We start from the raw sequence: 16,110 nt of genomic DNA on the forward strand, positions 1-16,110 counted from the left end.
GACAAAAGCAATAAAATTAACAGTTTTATGACGCTTATTTGGTAACTAAGTTGGTGTGCATATCCTTGTATAAGATTGTTTTGTAGCTGACTCTTTTTTTTTTTTTTGAGACAGACTCTCACTCTGTTGCCCAGCCTGGAGTGCAATGGTGTGATCTCGGCTCACTGCAACCTCTGCCTCCCAGGTTCAAGCGATTCTCCTGCCTCAGCCTCCCGAGTAGTTGGAATTACAGGTGCCCACCAACACTCCCGGCTAGTTTTTGTATTTTTAGTAGAGACAGGGTTTCACCATGTTGGTCAAGCTGGTCTCGAACTCCTGACCTCAGGTGATCTGCCTGCCTCGGCCTCCCAAAGTGCTGGGATTACAGGCATGAGCCACCGTGCCTGGATGTAGCTGATTCTTTTAATACCTTTTGTTGTTATAAAAGGAAAATAACAAAGACTCAAAACAAGCAATGAGAACAGATTATTTCCCTGATTTTATTACTTTTTTCCCTTTTGAATAAAATGAAGGTGTGAATAGTTACACGTTTAAATATACCTTAATTTATTAACAATAAAGTTTGGTTGGGTGTGGTGGCTCACATCTGTAATCCCAGCACAGGTTGGCCAAGTCAGGCAGATTGCTTGAACCTAAGAGTTCGAGACCAGCCGGGGAAGCATGGTGAAACCCTGGCTCCACAAAAAAATACAGAAACTTAGCTGGGCCTTGTGGCATGTGCCTGTAAGTCCCAGCTGCTCAAGAGACTGAGGTAGGAGGATTGCTTGAGCCCAGAAGGTTGAGGCTGCAGTGAGCAGTAATTGTGCCACTCCAACCTGGGTTACAGTTAGACTTTGTCTCTAAAAATAAAAAAGTTTGTTTTTTCTTTTTGCATGTGATTGTATACGATGCTTATTTCCATATGAAATAGTTCTTCCTTTTCTGAGCAAATAAATAGTGAGTCTCTTATGTTAAACCTATTTAGAGAACAGCATCTGCTATAATGTTTAATAATATTTTTATGTAAAAAATTACATTTGCATTGAATTAGTTCAGATAATAAGCACTTACCATATGTAAGGCAATATTCATAATCAACTGAACAAACATGAAACATGGACCTTCCCTTCATTAGGTAGCATGGCATAATACTTAAGATCAGGGATCAGAATCCTGTCTCCATCACTTAGAAGTTTTGTGGTTTTGGACAAGTTATTTAAGATCTTTGCTTCAGTTTCTCATTTGTAAAATAAAGATGATATTACATACTTCATAGTGTTGTTTAAGGAATAAATGAGGAGAATTAATTACATAGTGCTTCACACATTGTAAGTACTCAGTAAATATTAGCTGCTGTTATTTTGACATTATTATTTTATTTACTAATAGGCGTCTGTAGACGTGCTAATTGTTTTTATATTGGGCAGTCTGTAAATCAAAAGTAATTAAATAGATTGACTCATTCATTCAACAAATATTTATTGCTCTTCTCCTATTTGCTAGCTACTTTTCTAGGAGTAGAGAATCAAAAGTGAGTAAGATGACAAGATCTGTGATTTTGTGGTGCTTATGTTTTAGTAAGGGACAAAGAAAGATAATAGGGGATGGTAAAGTTAATAGAGGAAAAGGAGCAAAGATCAAGCAGCTTCATTAAACAAAAATACAAGATAAATTCACTAGAAAAATTTTCTTTTGCAGTGTGTCTTATATTTATGGGTTCTGAAGATTCTATACCCAAGCACATTATTTCTTCTGAGAGGCAACCATGAATGCAGACACCTTACTGAATATTTTACCTTTAAGCAGGAATGTGAGTACTGCCAGGAGAAATGTTTTCACTTCCTCAGTATTCTTTTGGACTTATGTGTGTAGTAAGAGTTTTGAGGACTTTACAGTGCAACATGTAAGGATAGATTTCACGTCTACACGTAAAGCTTTGAGGGAAGTTGTCGAGCACTCTTTGGTATTTAATGGTGTTTAATTGAGAAGTTTTTGGTGGGGCATGGTGGTTCACGCCTGTAATTCCAGCACTTTGGGAGGCCCAGGCAGGCAGATTGCCTGAGCTCAGGAGTTGGAGACCAGCCTGGCCAACATGGTGAAACACCGTCTCCACCAAAAGTACAAAAAAAAAAAAAAAATTAACTGGGTGTGGCAGTGTACTCCTATAGTCCCAGCTACTCAGGAGGCTGAGGTGGGAGGATCACTTGAGCCTGGGAATCAGAGGTTGTAGTGAGCTGAGATCATCCCACTGCATTCCAAACTGGGCTATAGAGTCAGTCCCTGTCTCAAAAACAAACAAACAAAAAAAAATTTCATTTCAGAATTTCCTATTATGTTTAACTTTTACAAACATACTTAGTAGTTTAGAGTTTTATATATAAGTTTTAATGTTAAAATTAATTTTTCTAAGCCGGGCATGGTGACTCACACCTGTAATCCCAGCGCTTTGGGAAGCCGAGGCCGGTGGATCACCTGAGGTCAGGAGTTTGAGACCAGCCTGGCCAACACGGCAAAACACCATCTCTACTAAAAATACAAAAATTAGCCAGATGTGGTTATATATGCCTGTAATCCCAGGTACTCAGGAGGCTGAGGCAGGAGAATCATTTGAACCTGGGAGGTGGAGGTTGCAGTGAGCTGAGATTGTGCCATTGTACTTCCAGCCTGGGCAACAAGAGCGAAACTCTGTCTCATATATATATAAAAAAAAATACATATATATATATATTTTTTCTAACAGGAAAAAATAAAAACCAAAAGAAAAAAATGTTTTTTTGCATTGGAGATTTTTGTCCTTCAATCTTGAGGCATTCCTGTGAAGGATCCTAACAAATTATTTATCCTGTTATCATTACAGATCATTTCAATCATGCTTTTAATGATTGAAATTCTTAAAAAAAAATTTTTTTTTTTGGTATCATAGTTTTAAGACTAGTCAGGTACAATAGTTGGTGAAATTCTTAACCTACAATGTTTATCCCTTTTCTCTCTCAAATTATTACCGCAATGGTAATCTAATACCTGTAAGTAACCATGTTACAGAACAAGGTTAGGCCTTTTTCACACATCAAACCTTTGTGCTTTTTAATTATTTTAATTATTTTTATTTTTTTTTGAGACAGTCTCGCTCTGTCGCCCTGGCTGGAGTGCAGTGGTGCGATCTCGGCTCACAGCAACCTCCTCCTCCCGGGTTCAAGTGTTCTCCTCCCTCAGCTTCCCGAGTAACTGGAATTACAGGCACGCGCCACCACGCCCTGCTAATTTTTGGGTTTTTAGTAGAGGCGGGGTTTCACCATGTTGGCCAGACTGGTCTCTAACTCCTAACCTCAAGTGATCCGCCTGCGTCGTCCTTCCAAAGTCCTGGGATTACAGGTGTAAGCCATTGTGCCTGGCCTGACTTTGTGCTTTTTAAATTAATATTCATGACTGTATTAAGTAGAGTTAAATTCTAAAAACAGAAATAATTTCAACATTTTGAGACTCAAAACATCCATTAAAGATCATATTAAGTAGAGACTTGCAGCAAAAGGAGAAAATACAGTGATGGGTAGTGGCAGAAGTGGCATACTCTTAAAACGTCAAGGATCAGGCAGTTAACCTAAATGAGTAAGATAAGTCCTGGAAAGTGCATGCTTGACCTAAAAGCAGTCAAATTAGAATTTTTATTAAACCACAGTGCTAGAAAACAGGTTCGTTAGCACACTACCAGTTTAGAACTTCTGGTACTGGATATATATATAGTTTTTAAAAATATTTGAATGTTATAGTATTAAAACAGGAAGTAGGAACTAAGTTCTTTTTCTTTGCTTAGATAAATAACAAATCACCTACCAAAATCTCATCAAAATACTCAGGAATTTAAAGTTATAAAGGAGCAAAGGAAAGTGCATGACATCTCTCTAAAAGTAAATGATAGTTTGATTTGGTAGAGTTTTGTCTTTCTTGTGTTTCTATATCGGCTTCATGCTTCACTGCCCATTTTTAAGTATTCATTGTAGACAAGAGGAACCCCTCAGCTTTTCTGACATACGAGTATGCTGCTACTTTTATTTTTCAGAAAAATTGGATGAACTTTGAATTTTGTTGTGATGATGTAGTCGTCTTGCCTGTAATAACAATAGTCATTGACTCTTAGAGTAAAATAAAGCACGTATTAAAATGATTTTAACCTCAACTGTACTCATTTTGCCTTATTTGGCTGATAAAGGTGAAGAGTTGAGCTGTTTTTAAGAGATTTCTTTTTTTTTTTTTTTTTTTGAGATAGAGTCTCACTCTGCCGCCCAGGCTGGAGTGCAAGTGGCGTGATCTCGGCTCACTGCCACCTCCACCTCCTGGGTTCAGGTGATTCTCATGCCTCAGCCATTGAGTCTCTGGGATTACAGGCACACACCACTATGCCTGGCTAATTTTTGTATATTTTTAGTAGAGATGGTGTTCTGCCATGTTGGCTAGGCTGGTCTCGAACTCCTGGCCTCAAGTGATCTCCCCGCTTTGACCTGTCTAAATTTGCTGGGATTACAGGTATGAGCCACTGTGCCTTGCCTGTTTTTAGAGATTTGACTTATTTATTTTTAATAATACTTGATGACATTTTTGCTGAATAATCCAAAATAATTTTAGAGAGCAAATATTTTTCTTCATAAGACATATCATCCAGAATAATTTTAGAGAGAGCAAATATTTTGTCTTCATAAGACTGATAACATTGCGTATTTTTGTTGATTCTTATAGGGGAAGATGCTTTCCTTAAAAAATATTGTGTGCAGTAAAATTTATTCTCTGTGGTATTTACTTCTGTGACTTTTGACACTATGTAGAGTTGCCCCACTACCACTATCATGATACAGAAAAGTTTTATCATGCCATAAATTCTCTCTTGCTACCTTTTTATAGTCACCCCTTCACTCACTCTGAAACCCTGGCCACCACTTTGCTGTTTACTGTCTCTGTAGTTTTCTTGCAATCTGTCTGTCTGTCTGTCTGTCTGTCTATCTGGGCTATTACCTTTTACAATGGAAACTGTAACTATCTCAATTTCATTATAAATAGCTAAAAGATATAAAGGAGGGGAGAGAACAAGAAATAAAAATCTAATATATATGTTTTTAAAATGGTCAACCAGTAATGTAATTTTCAATTAATTTTTTGTTTTCCTAGGTAAAATTAAGTATTCGGAAAGAGTCTATGAAGCTTGTATGGAAGCTTTTGATAGTTTGCCTCTTGCTGCACTTTTAAACCAACAGTTTCTTTGTGTTCATGGTGGACTTTCACCAGAAATACACACACTGGATGATATTAGGAGAGTAAGTATATATTTTACTTCCAAGATTGATTTCTATTTATAGTACATTGTTGAGTAGAGTAGAAGTTTCACACTTCTCTTCACTGCCAAGATTAGGTAATGGTAAAAATTAATATACTGATATCTTGAGGAAATAGCTTCTGTTTATTCACAATAATGTACTATGAGCTGTATTCAAAGTTGGTATATTTTCCTATGCACATTTTGTCCTTACTTTGTGATGAGTTATCTGTTCTTTCTTTTCTTTCTTTCACAGTTAGATAGATTCAAAGAGCCACCTGCATTTGGACCAATGTGTGACTTGTTATGGTCCGATCCTTCTGAAGATTTTGGAAATGAAAAATCACAGGAACATTTTAGTCACAATACAGTTCGAGGATGTTCTTATTTTTATAAGTAAGGAAAAATATCCAAGATTAATCACATTTTAGTTGTTAACATAGCATATGCTTCATACAAAAAAACCATTATTTTACTTAATTTACTCTTTTTCCCCCACAGCTATCCAGCAGTGTGTGAATTTTTGCAAAACAATAATTTGTTATCGATTATTAGAGCTCATGAAGCTCAAGATGCAGGGTAAGAATTCTGTTTCCCTGACCCAAATTAACACCTAAAATATAAATCAAACTTAGTAACCATGATTGATGCTTTACGATGCATATTAAGCTATTTGTTTTGCAGCTATAGAATGTACAGAAAAAGTCAAACTACAGGGTTCCCTTCATTAATAACAATTTTTTCGGCACCTAATTACTTAGATGTCTACAATAATAAAGGTAAGATGTTGTTGATAAAAAAAATTGTTAAACAACTTAGTATTTTAATAGACTTTTAATATAATAAAAAAAGGGTGTTGTTTGAAACTATTAGTATCCACATTCTTTATAAATAACTGTAAGATATAAGGGAGGGGAGAGAACAATAAATAAAAATCCAAAATGTGAAACTAAGTAATACGTAACCTCATTCCACAACTTGTCTCGAAAAAACCGTTTTGTAGAATGTACTCTGAGTTAAGTGCATCAAGCAAAACCAAACATGATTTTCTCAAACTCCCCTTTCTTAAATCTTTTCCCTTATTGAGGATGTTTTCTTGTTTGTATAAAGCTGCTGCTGCTTTGATGATTTTATTTGCACTGTCTACTTGTTTAGTTTATCATGTTTCTTGTTTTATGTTCACTGATCTAGGTTCTCTTTCCCTTTCTTATTTCCTTCTTTTATCTCCACAGTCTTTATCACTGCCCCATGAAGCTTTGTATTTGAGCTTTTTAAAAAAAAATTAATCCAGCTTCATCTCATTTGAGGGATACATTCTTCTCTTTCTTTTTACTGCTTTTTTCCTTTGCCTTCTGTTCCAGTGATTTTCATTTCCCCACCTTCCCTGAAAATTTGACCTGTCTATAGTAATTGGATTTCATTTTATTTTGAATACAATTTATTAACAGAAAGTGCCAAAGGGTCTTAATCTAGTTAAGTGTGTGCCAAGGACATGGAAGATGAGATTGGGTATGTTTATGTAGTTTACATCTTTGGAAGATGAAATTAAGAGGCCAGCTTCTCTTCTGTCTTGACATGTCTGGAATTCAGTTGACTATGCCATAGCTTCAGGATCAGACTGGAGTAGATGTGCCAAGAGGAAAGAACAGAAGGTTAAAGACTTTAAAAAGGACATTTAGAGAGAGAATGAGGTCATTGCTAAATAAGGGTCATGGTGTAAGTTCAAAAGAGGAACAGAGGAAGAGTTTTTTTGGATGATGAGAGGTGATGGTTAAAAGATTAAAGCATTTGCCTGAGACCAAACAGTAGCATGCTGGATAACTTTGGTACAGAATATGCTACAAGAACTTATACTATAGATGTCTTATGAAATATGACTTCATTTTTTAAAAGAAACATCTAAGTTTTGATTCCATTCTCTTTTTCTCTTTTGAGACAGAGTCTCGCTCTGTTGCCCAGGTGGAATGCAGTAGTGCAGTCTTGGCTGACTACTACATCTGCGTCCTGGGTTCAAGTGGTTCTCTTGCTTCAGCCCTCCCTAATAGCTGGGATTATAGGCACCTGCCACCTCGCCCAGCTAATTTTTGTATTTTTACAGAATGAGGTTTCACCATGTTCACCAAGCTTGTCTTGAACTTCTGACTTCAAGTGATCTGCCTGCTTCGGCCTCCCAAAGTGCTGGGATTATAGGCCTGAGCCACTGCACTCCTGCCCTGATTCCATTCTCAAAAACAGAACCAAGTGTTAAATTTAACTTTCTGTCAGTGCTCTAATTCCTCAGCTGTGATTTCCTCTTGTTAGTATTAAGGGAGCTAGTGTTCAGTGTCCAGTTGAGTACTGCCTTACTGATTGTCCTTTGTTTGACTCAGGAAGTTAAGGGATGGATTTTTTTTTAGTACTTATAAAAGAAACTCAAACCATTGACTGTCTTGTCAAAAATCAAATGTCTCTTTGTAGTTCTGAGTCTGTACATAAATAGTGTTAATGGTTTGAGTGTTTACGTTGTATGGGTATGTTTGTAATTTTTCATTCTATCCATAAAGCAATTTTCTAGATTTTTCTCTTTTCTCCCTTACAAAAGATCTGAAAGCTTGGTATCAGCTCATAATTTTTGAGGCTAATTTAAAATGCTTTATTTTCCCACTTTGAACTGATTGTCAAAACATATAATTTAAAATACTTTTATTTCAGATGGAAATTTCATATGGGAAACAAACATAATACTTATTAAGTTAGTAAACAGTAACGTGTAGCAGGATTACTTTTGATTCTTTATTAGCCAAAATTACAAATCTTGGAATTTAACATCTGCATTCCAGTGCTTTTCATTAAAGTGAAAAAGTAACCATAAAATATTATCTACAAGACATTATACTTCTGTGTATTTTCATGTGAAATGCATTGTCTGATCTTAAACCTCTGTGGTAAGGCAGTGTAGACATATTATTCTTGTTTTATAAATGAGAAACACATTAGTTGAATAATTTACCAAGCATTGCACAGCTAATATGCGCTATAGTTTAGATGAGAATCCAGCCCTTCTAACCCAGTGTTCTATCAGTAATATAACCAGTAATTGAAATCTATGTAGGTCATTTAAGATTTTAATTATATCAACATATTGAAGCATTAAATACCTGCATTTGAGATGAATATGTTATCTTTGGATTATTTGGTTATAATATTCTCTTTTGGTGTTTTAGTGGGTTTTTTTCCTAAACAAAGTAAAATATTTCTTTTTAGTAGTTTTGCCTGATTTTCCATATTAAATGAAACAAATACATTCATACATTTATAAGTAAAATGTTCCAAATAGATGGGATTTTTTTGTTTGCTTTATTACCATTCAGCTATACTTTTCAGGTTGCCTGAAGCTAGAAAGATCTTAAATTCTCAATTTGTATGAACTTTAAAAACCTAGAAAATTGCTCATTGCCATTATCTGTTTCTTCTAAAAACTGAGTTTTCACAATTTTGGATTTAGTAAAAATGCATGTTCATCATTGGATTATAAAGTAAAACAAACATTCTGGAAATAATCTGGAAATTTCATTAGTAATATGAAGACCTGACTATAGTTAGAGTTCTACATGACAGTGTTAAAAACAAAACGTGTGTTATTATTAAAAATTCGTTCCTTCCTCCCTCTACCAGCCCTGATTCCACTCACCCCTGATCTCCCTTCCTCTTAATATTTTTCTGCTTTTATGTATTTTATATTTTTAAGGCTAATTACAAATAGTTACATCGATGTTCAACTTATCTTGCAGCTGCTGTATTAAAGTATGAAAATAATGTGATGAATATTCGACAGTTTAACTGTTCTCCACATCCTTACTGGTTGCCCAATTTTATGGATGTCTTCACATGGTCTTTACCGTTTGTTGGAGAAAAAGGTATAATTTTTATTTTTTTTTAAATTGTTTTATTACTGTTACATTTACTCCAGTTTACTATCATAGGCACATACTTGCTAAAGGAAACTGAAGTCTAGTTTCACTGTGGTTACAGCTCTACTTGTGTCAGTGGGTGTGGACATAAGAGTCTCAAAGATATTTTAGTTAGCTGTTTACAGCCCCCATGTGAGGCTGTCTGGGGGACTGGGAGAAGACTTATAAATAGCCCAATGTCTTCAGCTGTTGGGTTTTCTTTCTTTTTTTTTTTTCTTTAGCTTAAATCTTTTATGAAGGGGTGGAGAAATTGCTTTGAAATGGGTCCTTCTGCATATCTTAACACCATTTTGGGACATTCCACTGAAATTCATGGGAAAATCTAGTAGCCTTCATTTTAGCAATATTAGTCATTTTAATAGCAGTTCTGTACTTTAAGAGAAATCATAAAGAGAAATTCAGATTGTAACCCAATATTCCTTCTCTTATATAAAAAATGTGTATAAAATTTTAGTAGTGATGCCTTTCTGATAATTTAGAGGAACACTTGTTAGTACATAATAGGCTTTTTGAGAGAAAATAAATGCTATTTAAGAAATTCTGTTTCTGTGTTTCATTTGTAGTTCTATAGAATTAGGATTTTGTTACCTATCATGTTCTTCTTTTCTATTTTAAGCTAATTTTTTTTATAAGAAAATGCCTCAGTTTCCATATGTGGAAAATGACAGTATGAGAGTACAGACGTGATTATAAAACATTTTGTTCAGTATCCCCCTCTATTTTTTCTCACCTCTTCGATATTACAAAATGTTCCTTTCTGTATGAGATATGCCACTTCTGCCAAGGCAATTTGTAGTTCTGAAATTCAGAATTAATACTTAAGCTGTGTATGTTAAACAGGTTTTCTGCAGATTGCCTTTGGTGTTCTTCATTTACTCAGTAGGTCCAGTGTTAATATGGAGATAGAATTACCCTTTAGCATTTGAGAAGGGGGCCAGTTAAGGGCTTAGGTGCAAGGGATGCATTACACTTACAACCTTCTATCTTTGGTGTATGAGAAATAGTTCAATCATAGCATCATCAGACTAAAGGGAATTAAATAATTCATCCTGCTCACTCTCCTGCCTTCAGGCTAGACTGGAGCTCAACTATTTTAATGTAATATGGGAAGGATGGAGGGGCCAGGAAGATAAGGTAGGAGGAAAATGCACATTTCATAGATTCTAACTTGATTCTCTGATGGTCCCACATAAGGAAATATTTCATTATATCTAATCTAAATGTTTATGCTATGAGTATTTAAACAAGGAAAGAAATAGAGATAACAGGTTTTTCTCAACTAATGCACCTATCAAAAACCAGGGCATCATAGGGTTTTAGAGCTCATAAGTGGATTTAACAATCATTTAGCCCAACTCCTTTTGAGAGATGAGATAATTTAAGATGAATTCTGTGGGTCCCTTATAAGTGAAGATGGAGAACAGTAGGCTTTTATCAGTGTTCCTACATTTGAGGTCTGCTACTAAGTGATCTTTAGTTTTTCTGTTGCCACTCTAAATCATCTTTTATAAACAAGGAGATATTCAAACTTTTTGACCATTTTTGTTGTTTTTCTTTAGATCTTCTCTAAATTATTCACATCTCTCTAAAAGTGTAAAGCTCAGATTTTAACATTACGTGCAAATAGAATTCTAGCCAGTGTTGAGCACAGTAAGAAAATCTTCTCAAACTCTTTGCATATTTTGCTATTTTAATACATGAAGGCTGTTTAGATAGCCTGACTACTTCTTGATTCTAATGAACATTTTCTTTTGGTGTGAAAAGCAGCAAGTGACATTTGTTTTACTTCCAAGAAGCCAGTTGGACTCTGGGTCTAGTTCCTGAGAAGGAATTAACCTAAGCCAGAGGCTTCCTGAGAGGCTGATTTAATCCCAAAATTAGGTGAAAGCAGTGTTTCTCTACCCTTTTGGGGGCTAAGAACTCCCACTGTTTTTTTTTATAGAGACAGAGTCTCACTCTGTCACCCAGACTAGCATGCAATGGTGCCATCATAGCCCACAGCAGCCTTGAACTCCTGGGCTTATGTAATCCTCCTGCCTTGGCCTTTTAAAGCACTGAGATTATAGGTGCGAGCCACTGCACCTAGCCAAGAACCCCTTTTCTATTTCACTAAAAATATTCCTACATTGGCCTATAGTCCCAGCTGCTAGGGAGTCTAAGGCAGGAGGATCACTTGAGCCCAGGAGTTTGAGAATACAGTGTACAATAATCACACATCTGAATAGCCACTGCACCCCAGCCTAGACAATATAGCAAAACCCAGTCTCTGAAGAAGTAAAATAACCTACATTGGGAAATTCTCAACATACACCAAGGTAGAGTGAATAATATGAATATCCTATGTACCAATTATTCATCTTCAACAATTATCAAATCATAGCCAATCTTGTATCATTTATGTCCCCATCCAGTACTCCCCACCTCATACGTCAATTATTTTAAAACAAATCTCGACTCTTTTCTATCTATAAATACTTTAGAATATATTTCTAAAAAATAAAGACTCACATTTTAAAAGTATGCATAAAAACATTTATTAATTTTTTTTTTTTTTTTTTGAGGCGGAGTCTCGCTGTGTCGCCCAGGCTGGAGTGCAGTGGCGCCATCTCAGCTCACTGCAAACTTCGCCTCCCGGGTTCACGCCTTTCTCCTGCCTCAGCCTCCCGAATAGCTGGGACTACAGGTGGCCGCCACTGCGCCCGGCTAGTTTATCGTATTTTTAGTAGAGACAGGGTTTCACTGTGTTAGCCAGGATGGTCTCGATCTCCTGACCTCGTGATCCACCCACCTCGGCCTCCCAAAGTGCTGGGATTAGAGGCTTGAGCCACTGCGCCCAGCCAATTTTTTTTTTTTTTTTTTTTTTTTTTTTGAGACACAGTCTCATTCAGTTGACCAGGCTAAAATGCAGTCTCATTCTGTTGCCCAGGCACAATCTCAGCTCACTGCAATGTCCATCTCCAGGGTTTAAGTGATTCTCATGCCTCAGTCTCCTGAGTAGTTGGGATTGTAGGCATGCTGTACCACACCTGGCTAATTTTTTTATATTTAGTAGAGACAGGGTTTCACCATGTTGGCCAGGCTGCTCTCAAACTCTTGGCCTCAAGAGCTCTGTTTGCCTCAACCTCCTAAAGTGCTGGGATTACAGGTGTGAGCCACCACCAAAAGCATTAATTTCTTAATATAGAACCCCTTTGAGAATCTGATAAAAATTATGGACTTTTGCTTCAGAAAAATTGATGTATAAATGTGTGTACTCACAACATTTTCAGGATGGTCATAGTTCTGAAATGAATTTGCAGTCTTCACACTTATTGACCCTCCTTTAGAACCTCTGTTCTAGAGGATCTAATGTTATATGATCTTCCATAGAAGGTCATACATGGAAGATTTATTTATTTACTAGATTTTTTTTAAGTGTTTTATTCAAGGTACCAAGGAAATACAGATACAAGTAAGATGGGTCTTTGCAGGTTAATATGGGATCTGTGATATATAAATAATGATAATAAGATGTAATATGGTAAGTGCTCCAAGACAAGCCTAATTTTATAGGAATTGAGATGGGCTGGGCGTGGTGACTCGGGGGCGGGGCACGGTGGCTCACGCCTGTAATCCCAGCACTTTGGGAGGCTGAGGTGGGTGGATCATGAGGTTAGGAGTTCAAGACCAGCCTGGCCAAGATGGTGAAACCCTGTCTCTACTAAAAATGCAAAAATTAGCTGGGTGTGATGGCGGGCGGCTGTCATCCCAGCTGTTTGGGAGGCTGAGGCAGAGAATTGCTTGAACCTGGGAGGCGGAGGTTGCAGTGAGCCAATATTGTACCACTGCACTCCAGACTGGGCAACAGACCGAGACTCTGTCTCAAAAAAAGAGGAGAGGCCGGGCGCGGTGGCTCACACCTGTAATCCCAGCACTTTGAGAGGCCGACGCAGGTGCATCATGAGGTCAGGAGATGGAGACCATCCTGGTTAACACAGTGAAACCCCATCTTGACTAAAAATACAAAAAATTAGCTGGGCGTGGTGGCAGGTGCCTGTAGTCCCAGCTACTTGGGAGGCTGAGGCAGGAGAATGGCCTGAACCTGGGAGGTGGAGGTTGCAGTGAGCCGAGATCATGTCACTGCACTCCAACCTGGGCAACAGAGTGAGACTCTGTCTCAAAAAAAAAAAAAAAGAGGAGGTTATTTCTGTCAGAGGGATTAAAGTAGCTTTTGAACAGAGGCTTGAAGAATGGTGGAATTGTGCTGGTTTGTTATGAGCAACAGAATTCTAGATAAGAGAAATTCCCGAGCCTGAGTCTGAAAGCAAGAAATCATAGGTCTCTTTGAGGGTTTAATTTGATGAGTGAGTAGGATGTATGAAGGACAGTAGTGGAAAAGGAATGAAAGGTTAGGGCTAGATCATGATGATACTGATCACCATACAGAGAAGTTGGAACTTTGATAAATAGTGGGCAAGCCACTGAGATGGAATTTGACTATAGTCGTCATTTAGAAAAATTACTGTGGTGAAGTGGACTGGAAGGAAGACTTGAGGTTGGGAGACCTGTTACACCAGAAGTCAGGTAGAGACATAATGAAGGCCTGGTAGCATTAGGAATGGAGAGTGGAGAAAACCGAAAGAATGGTGGAAGTAGAATCAGTGAGACTTAACAAGATTACATATTTAAGGCTAGGGAATGGTTGAAGATGACTTGGATATTTTGAGTCTGGTGAAGATAGTACCATTAACACACTCCAATGAGAAAACTCTTGTTACAACAACCCTTTACTCAGGTTATTGCTGTTCTTCATGTTCATTGGAATCTCTAGGCTTTTCAGTATGTCATTTTCTTTCTTTCTTTTTTTTCTTTTTTCTTGAGACAGAGTCTCGCTCTGTCGCCCAGGCTGGAGTGCGGTGGTATGATCTCAGCTCATTGCAATCTCCATTTCCCAGGTTCAAGCAGTTCTCATGCTTCAGCCTTCCAAGTCTCTGGGATTACAAGTGCGTGCCACCACACCCAGCTAATTTTTGTGTTTGTCGCAGAGACAGGGTTTCGCCATGTTGGGCAGGCTGGTCTTGAACCCCTGACCTCAAGTGATCCGCCCTCCTTAACCTCCCAAAGTGCTGGGATTGCAGGTGTGAGCCACTGTACCCAGCCCAAGTCATTTTCTTACTAGTCAAATCACTTTTTACCTCTCCCTTCTTAACATACCCTCAAACTCCTTTCTCTTCTGTTTTTCTACTTCATTTGTCCTATACATCTTAGGTCTAGTCAAATCCAGCCATCCATTTTCTCCATTCCTATAGCCACAGTATAGAGTGCTGCTGGAGATTTTTACGGACTTATGAATTGGCACCACCCCTTGATTTTTAACATTAGCTGAGCTCTCAGTAGAACCCTAATACCGTTTATATCCTTAGTCTGTTTTTTTCTCCCATTTTGCTTAGGATAGAGTCTAAATTTTCATTTTTTAAAAAATTTTATAAAGAAAAGAGGGCCAGGTGCAGTGGCACATGCCTGTAATCCCAGCACTTTGGGAGGCTGAGGTGAAAGGATCACTTGCGCCTAGGAGTTCAAGGCTGCAGTTTGCTGATCACTCCACTCCACTGTACTCCAGCCTGGGTGACAGAATGGGACTTTATCTCAAAAAAAAAAAAAAAAAAAAAAGGAGTTTAATTGGCTCATGGTTCTGCAGGCTGTACAAGCATAGCACTGGCATCTCCTTGGCTTTTGGGGAGACCTCAGGGAACTTCTCATGGTGGAAGGTAAAGTGGGAGCAGGCACTTCACGTGGTGAGAGCAGGAGCAAGAGAGCAAGGGGGAAGATGCCAGATACTTACAAAACAGCCAGATCTCACAAGAGTTTACTCACTATGGTGAGGACAGTACCAAAGGGATGGTGCTAAACTATTCATGAGAAATCCACCCCCATGATACAGTCACCTTTCACCAGGCTCTACCTTCAACACTGGGGATTACAATTCAGCATGAAATTTACAACATCCAAACTATATCATTCTGCCCCTGGTCTCTCTAATATCATATCCTTCTGATATATCAAAATACAATCATCCCCTGCCAATGGTTCCCCAAAGTCTTAACTCATTCTAGCATTTAACTGAAAAGTGCGAACTCCAAAGTCTCATCTGAGACTCAAGCGAAATTCCTTCTACCTATGAACCTGTAAAATCAAAGACAAATTATTTATTTCCAAGATATAATGAGGATACAGGCATTGGATAAAATAAACATTCCTGTTACAAAAGGGAGAAATCGGCTAAAAGAAAAGGGGTTCGTTCAGGCCCTATGCAAGTCTGAAACCCAGCAGGCAGTCATTAATTTTTTTTTTCTTTTCGAGACAGAATCTTGCTCTGTTGCGCCCAGGCTGGAGTGCAGTGGTGCGATCTTCACTCACTGTACCCTCTGCCTCCTGGGTTAAAGTGATTACCCTGCCTCAGCCCCCCAAGTAGCTGGGACTACAGGCATGTCCCACCATGCCTGGCTAATTTTTGTATTTTTAGTAGAGACAGGGTTTCACCATGTTGGCCAGGTTGGTCTCGTACACCTGAGCTCAAGTGATCCATGCACCTCGACCTCTGAAAGTGCTGGAATTAAGGTGTGAGCCATCGCGCCAGTCATTAAATCTTAAAGCTCCAGAATAATCATTGACTCCATGTCCTACATCCTGGGCACACTGCTTCGTTGAGTGGGCAGTTGTGTCCCTGTGGTTTTTCCACACTGAGGTTGCAAGCTGCCAGTGGCTCTACCATTCTGGAGGGCAGCAGCCCTTTATCACAGCTCCACTAGGCAGTGCCTCAGTGGGGAGTTTGTGTGGGGCATCCAGCCCTACATTTCCCCTTGGCACTGCCCTAGTAGTGTCTCTTTGTGAGGGCTCTGC

At 38.1% G+C, this 16,110-nt stretch overlaps 1 protein-coding gene across 7 annotated transcripts in view; it reads left to right on the forward strand.

Annotated features, from left to right (window-relative positions):
• PPP3CB (protein phosphatase 3 catalytic subunit beta) overlaps nucleotides 1–16,110 on the forward strand; it is a 60,189-nt gene that overhangs the window by 20,325 nt on the left and 23,754 nt on the right. For all 7 annotated transcript variants that reach the window (XM_007963028.3, XM_007963031.3, XM_007963029.3 and 4 more), the window contains exons 4-9: nucleotides 1,678–1,789; nucleotides 5,137–5,282; nucleotides 5,538–5,677; nucleotides 5,783–5,860; nucleotides 5,966–6,060; nucleotides 9,052–9,177. In XM_007963028.3, coding sequence (XP_007961219.1) covers nucleotides 1,678–1,789; nucleotides 5,137–5,282; nucleotides 5,538–5,677; nucleotides 5,783–5,860; nucleotides 5,966–6,060; nucleotides 9,052–9,177 — 697 coding nt within the window. The remainder of the gene's footprint in view (nucleotides 1–1,677; nucleotides 1,790–5,136; nucleotides 5,283–5,537; nucleotides 5,678–5,782; nucleotides 5,861–5,965; nucleotides 6,061–9,051; nucleotides 9,178–16,110) is intronic.

Source organism: Chlorocebus sabaeus, chromosome 9 (assembly GCF_047675955.1).
Source record: "Chlorocebus sabaeus isolate Y175 chromosome 9, mChlSab1.0.hap1, whole genome shotgun sequence".
Classification (NCBI taxonomy): domain Eukaryota; kingdom Metazoa; phylum Chordata; class Mammalia; order Primates; family Cercopithecidae; genus Chlorocebus; species Chlorocebus sabaeus.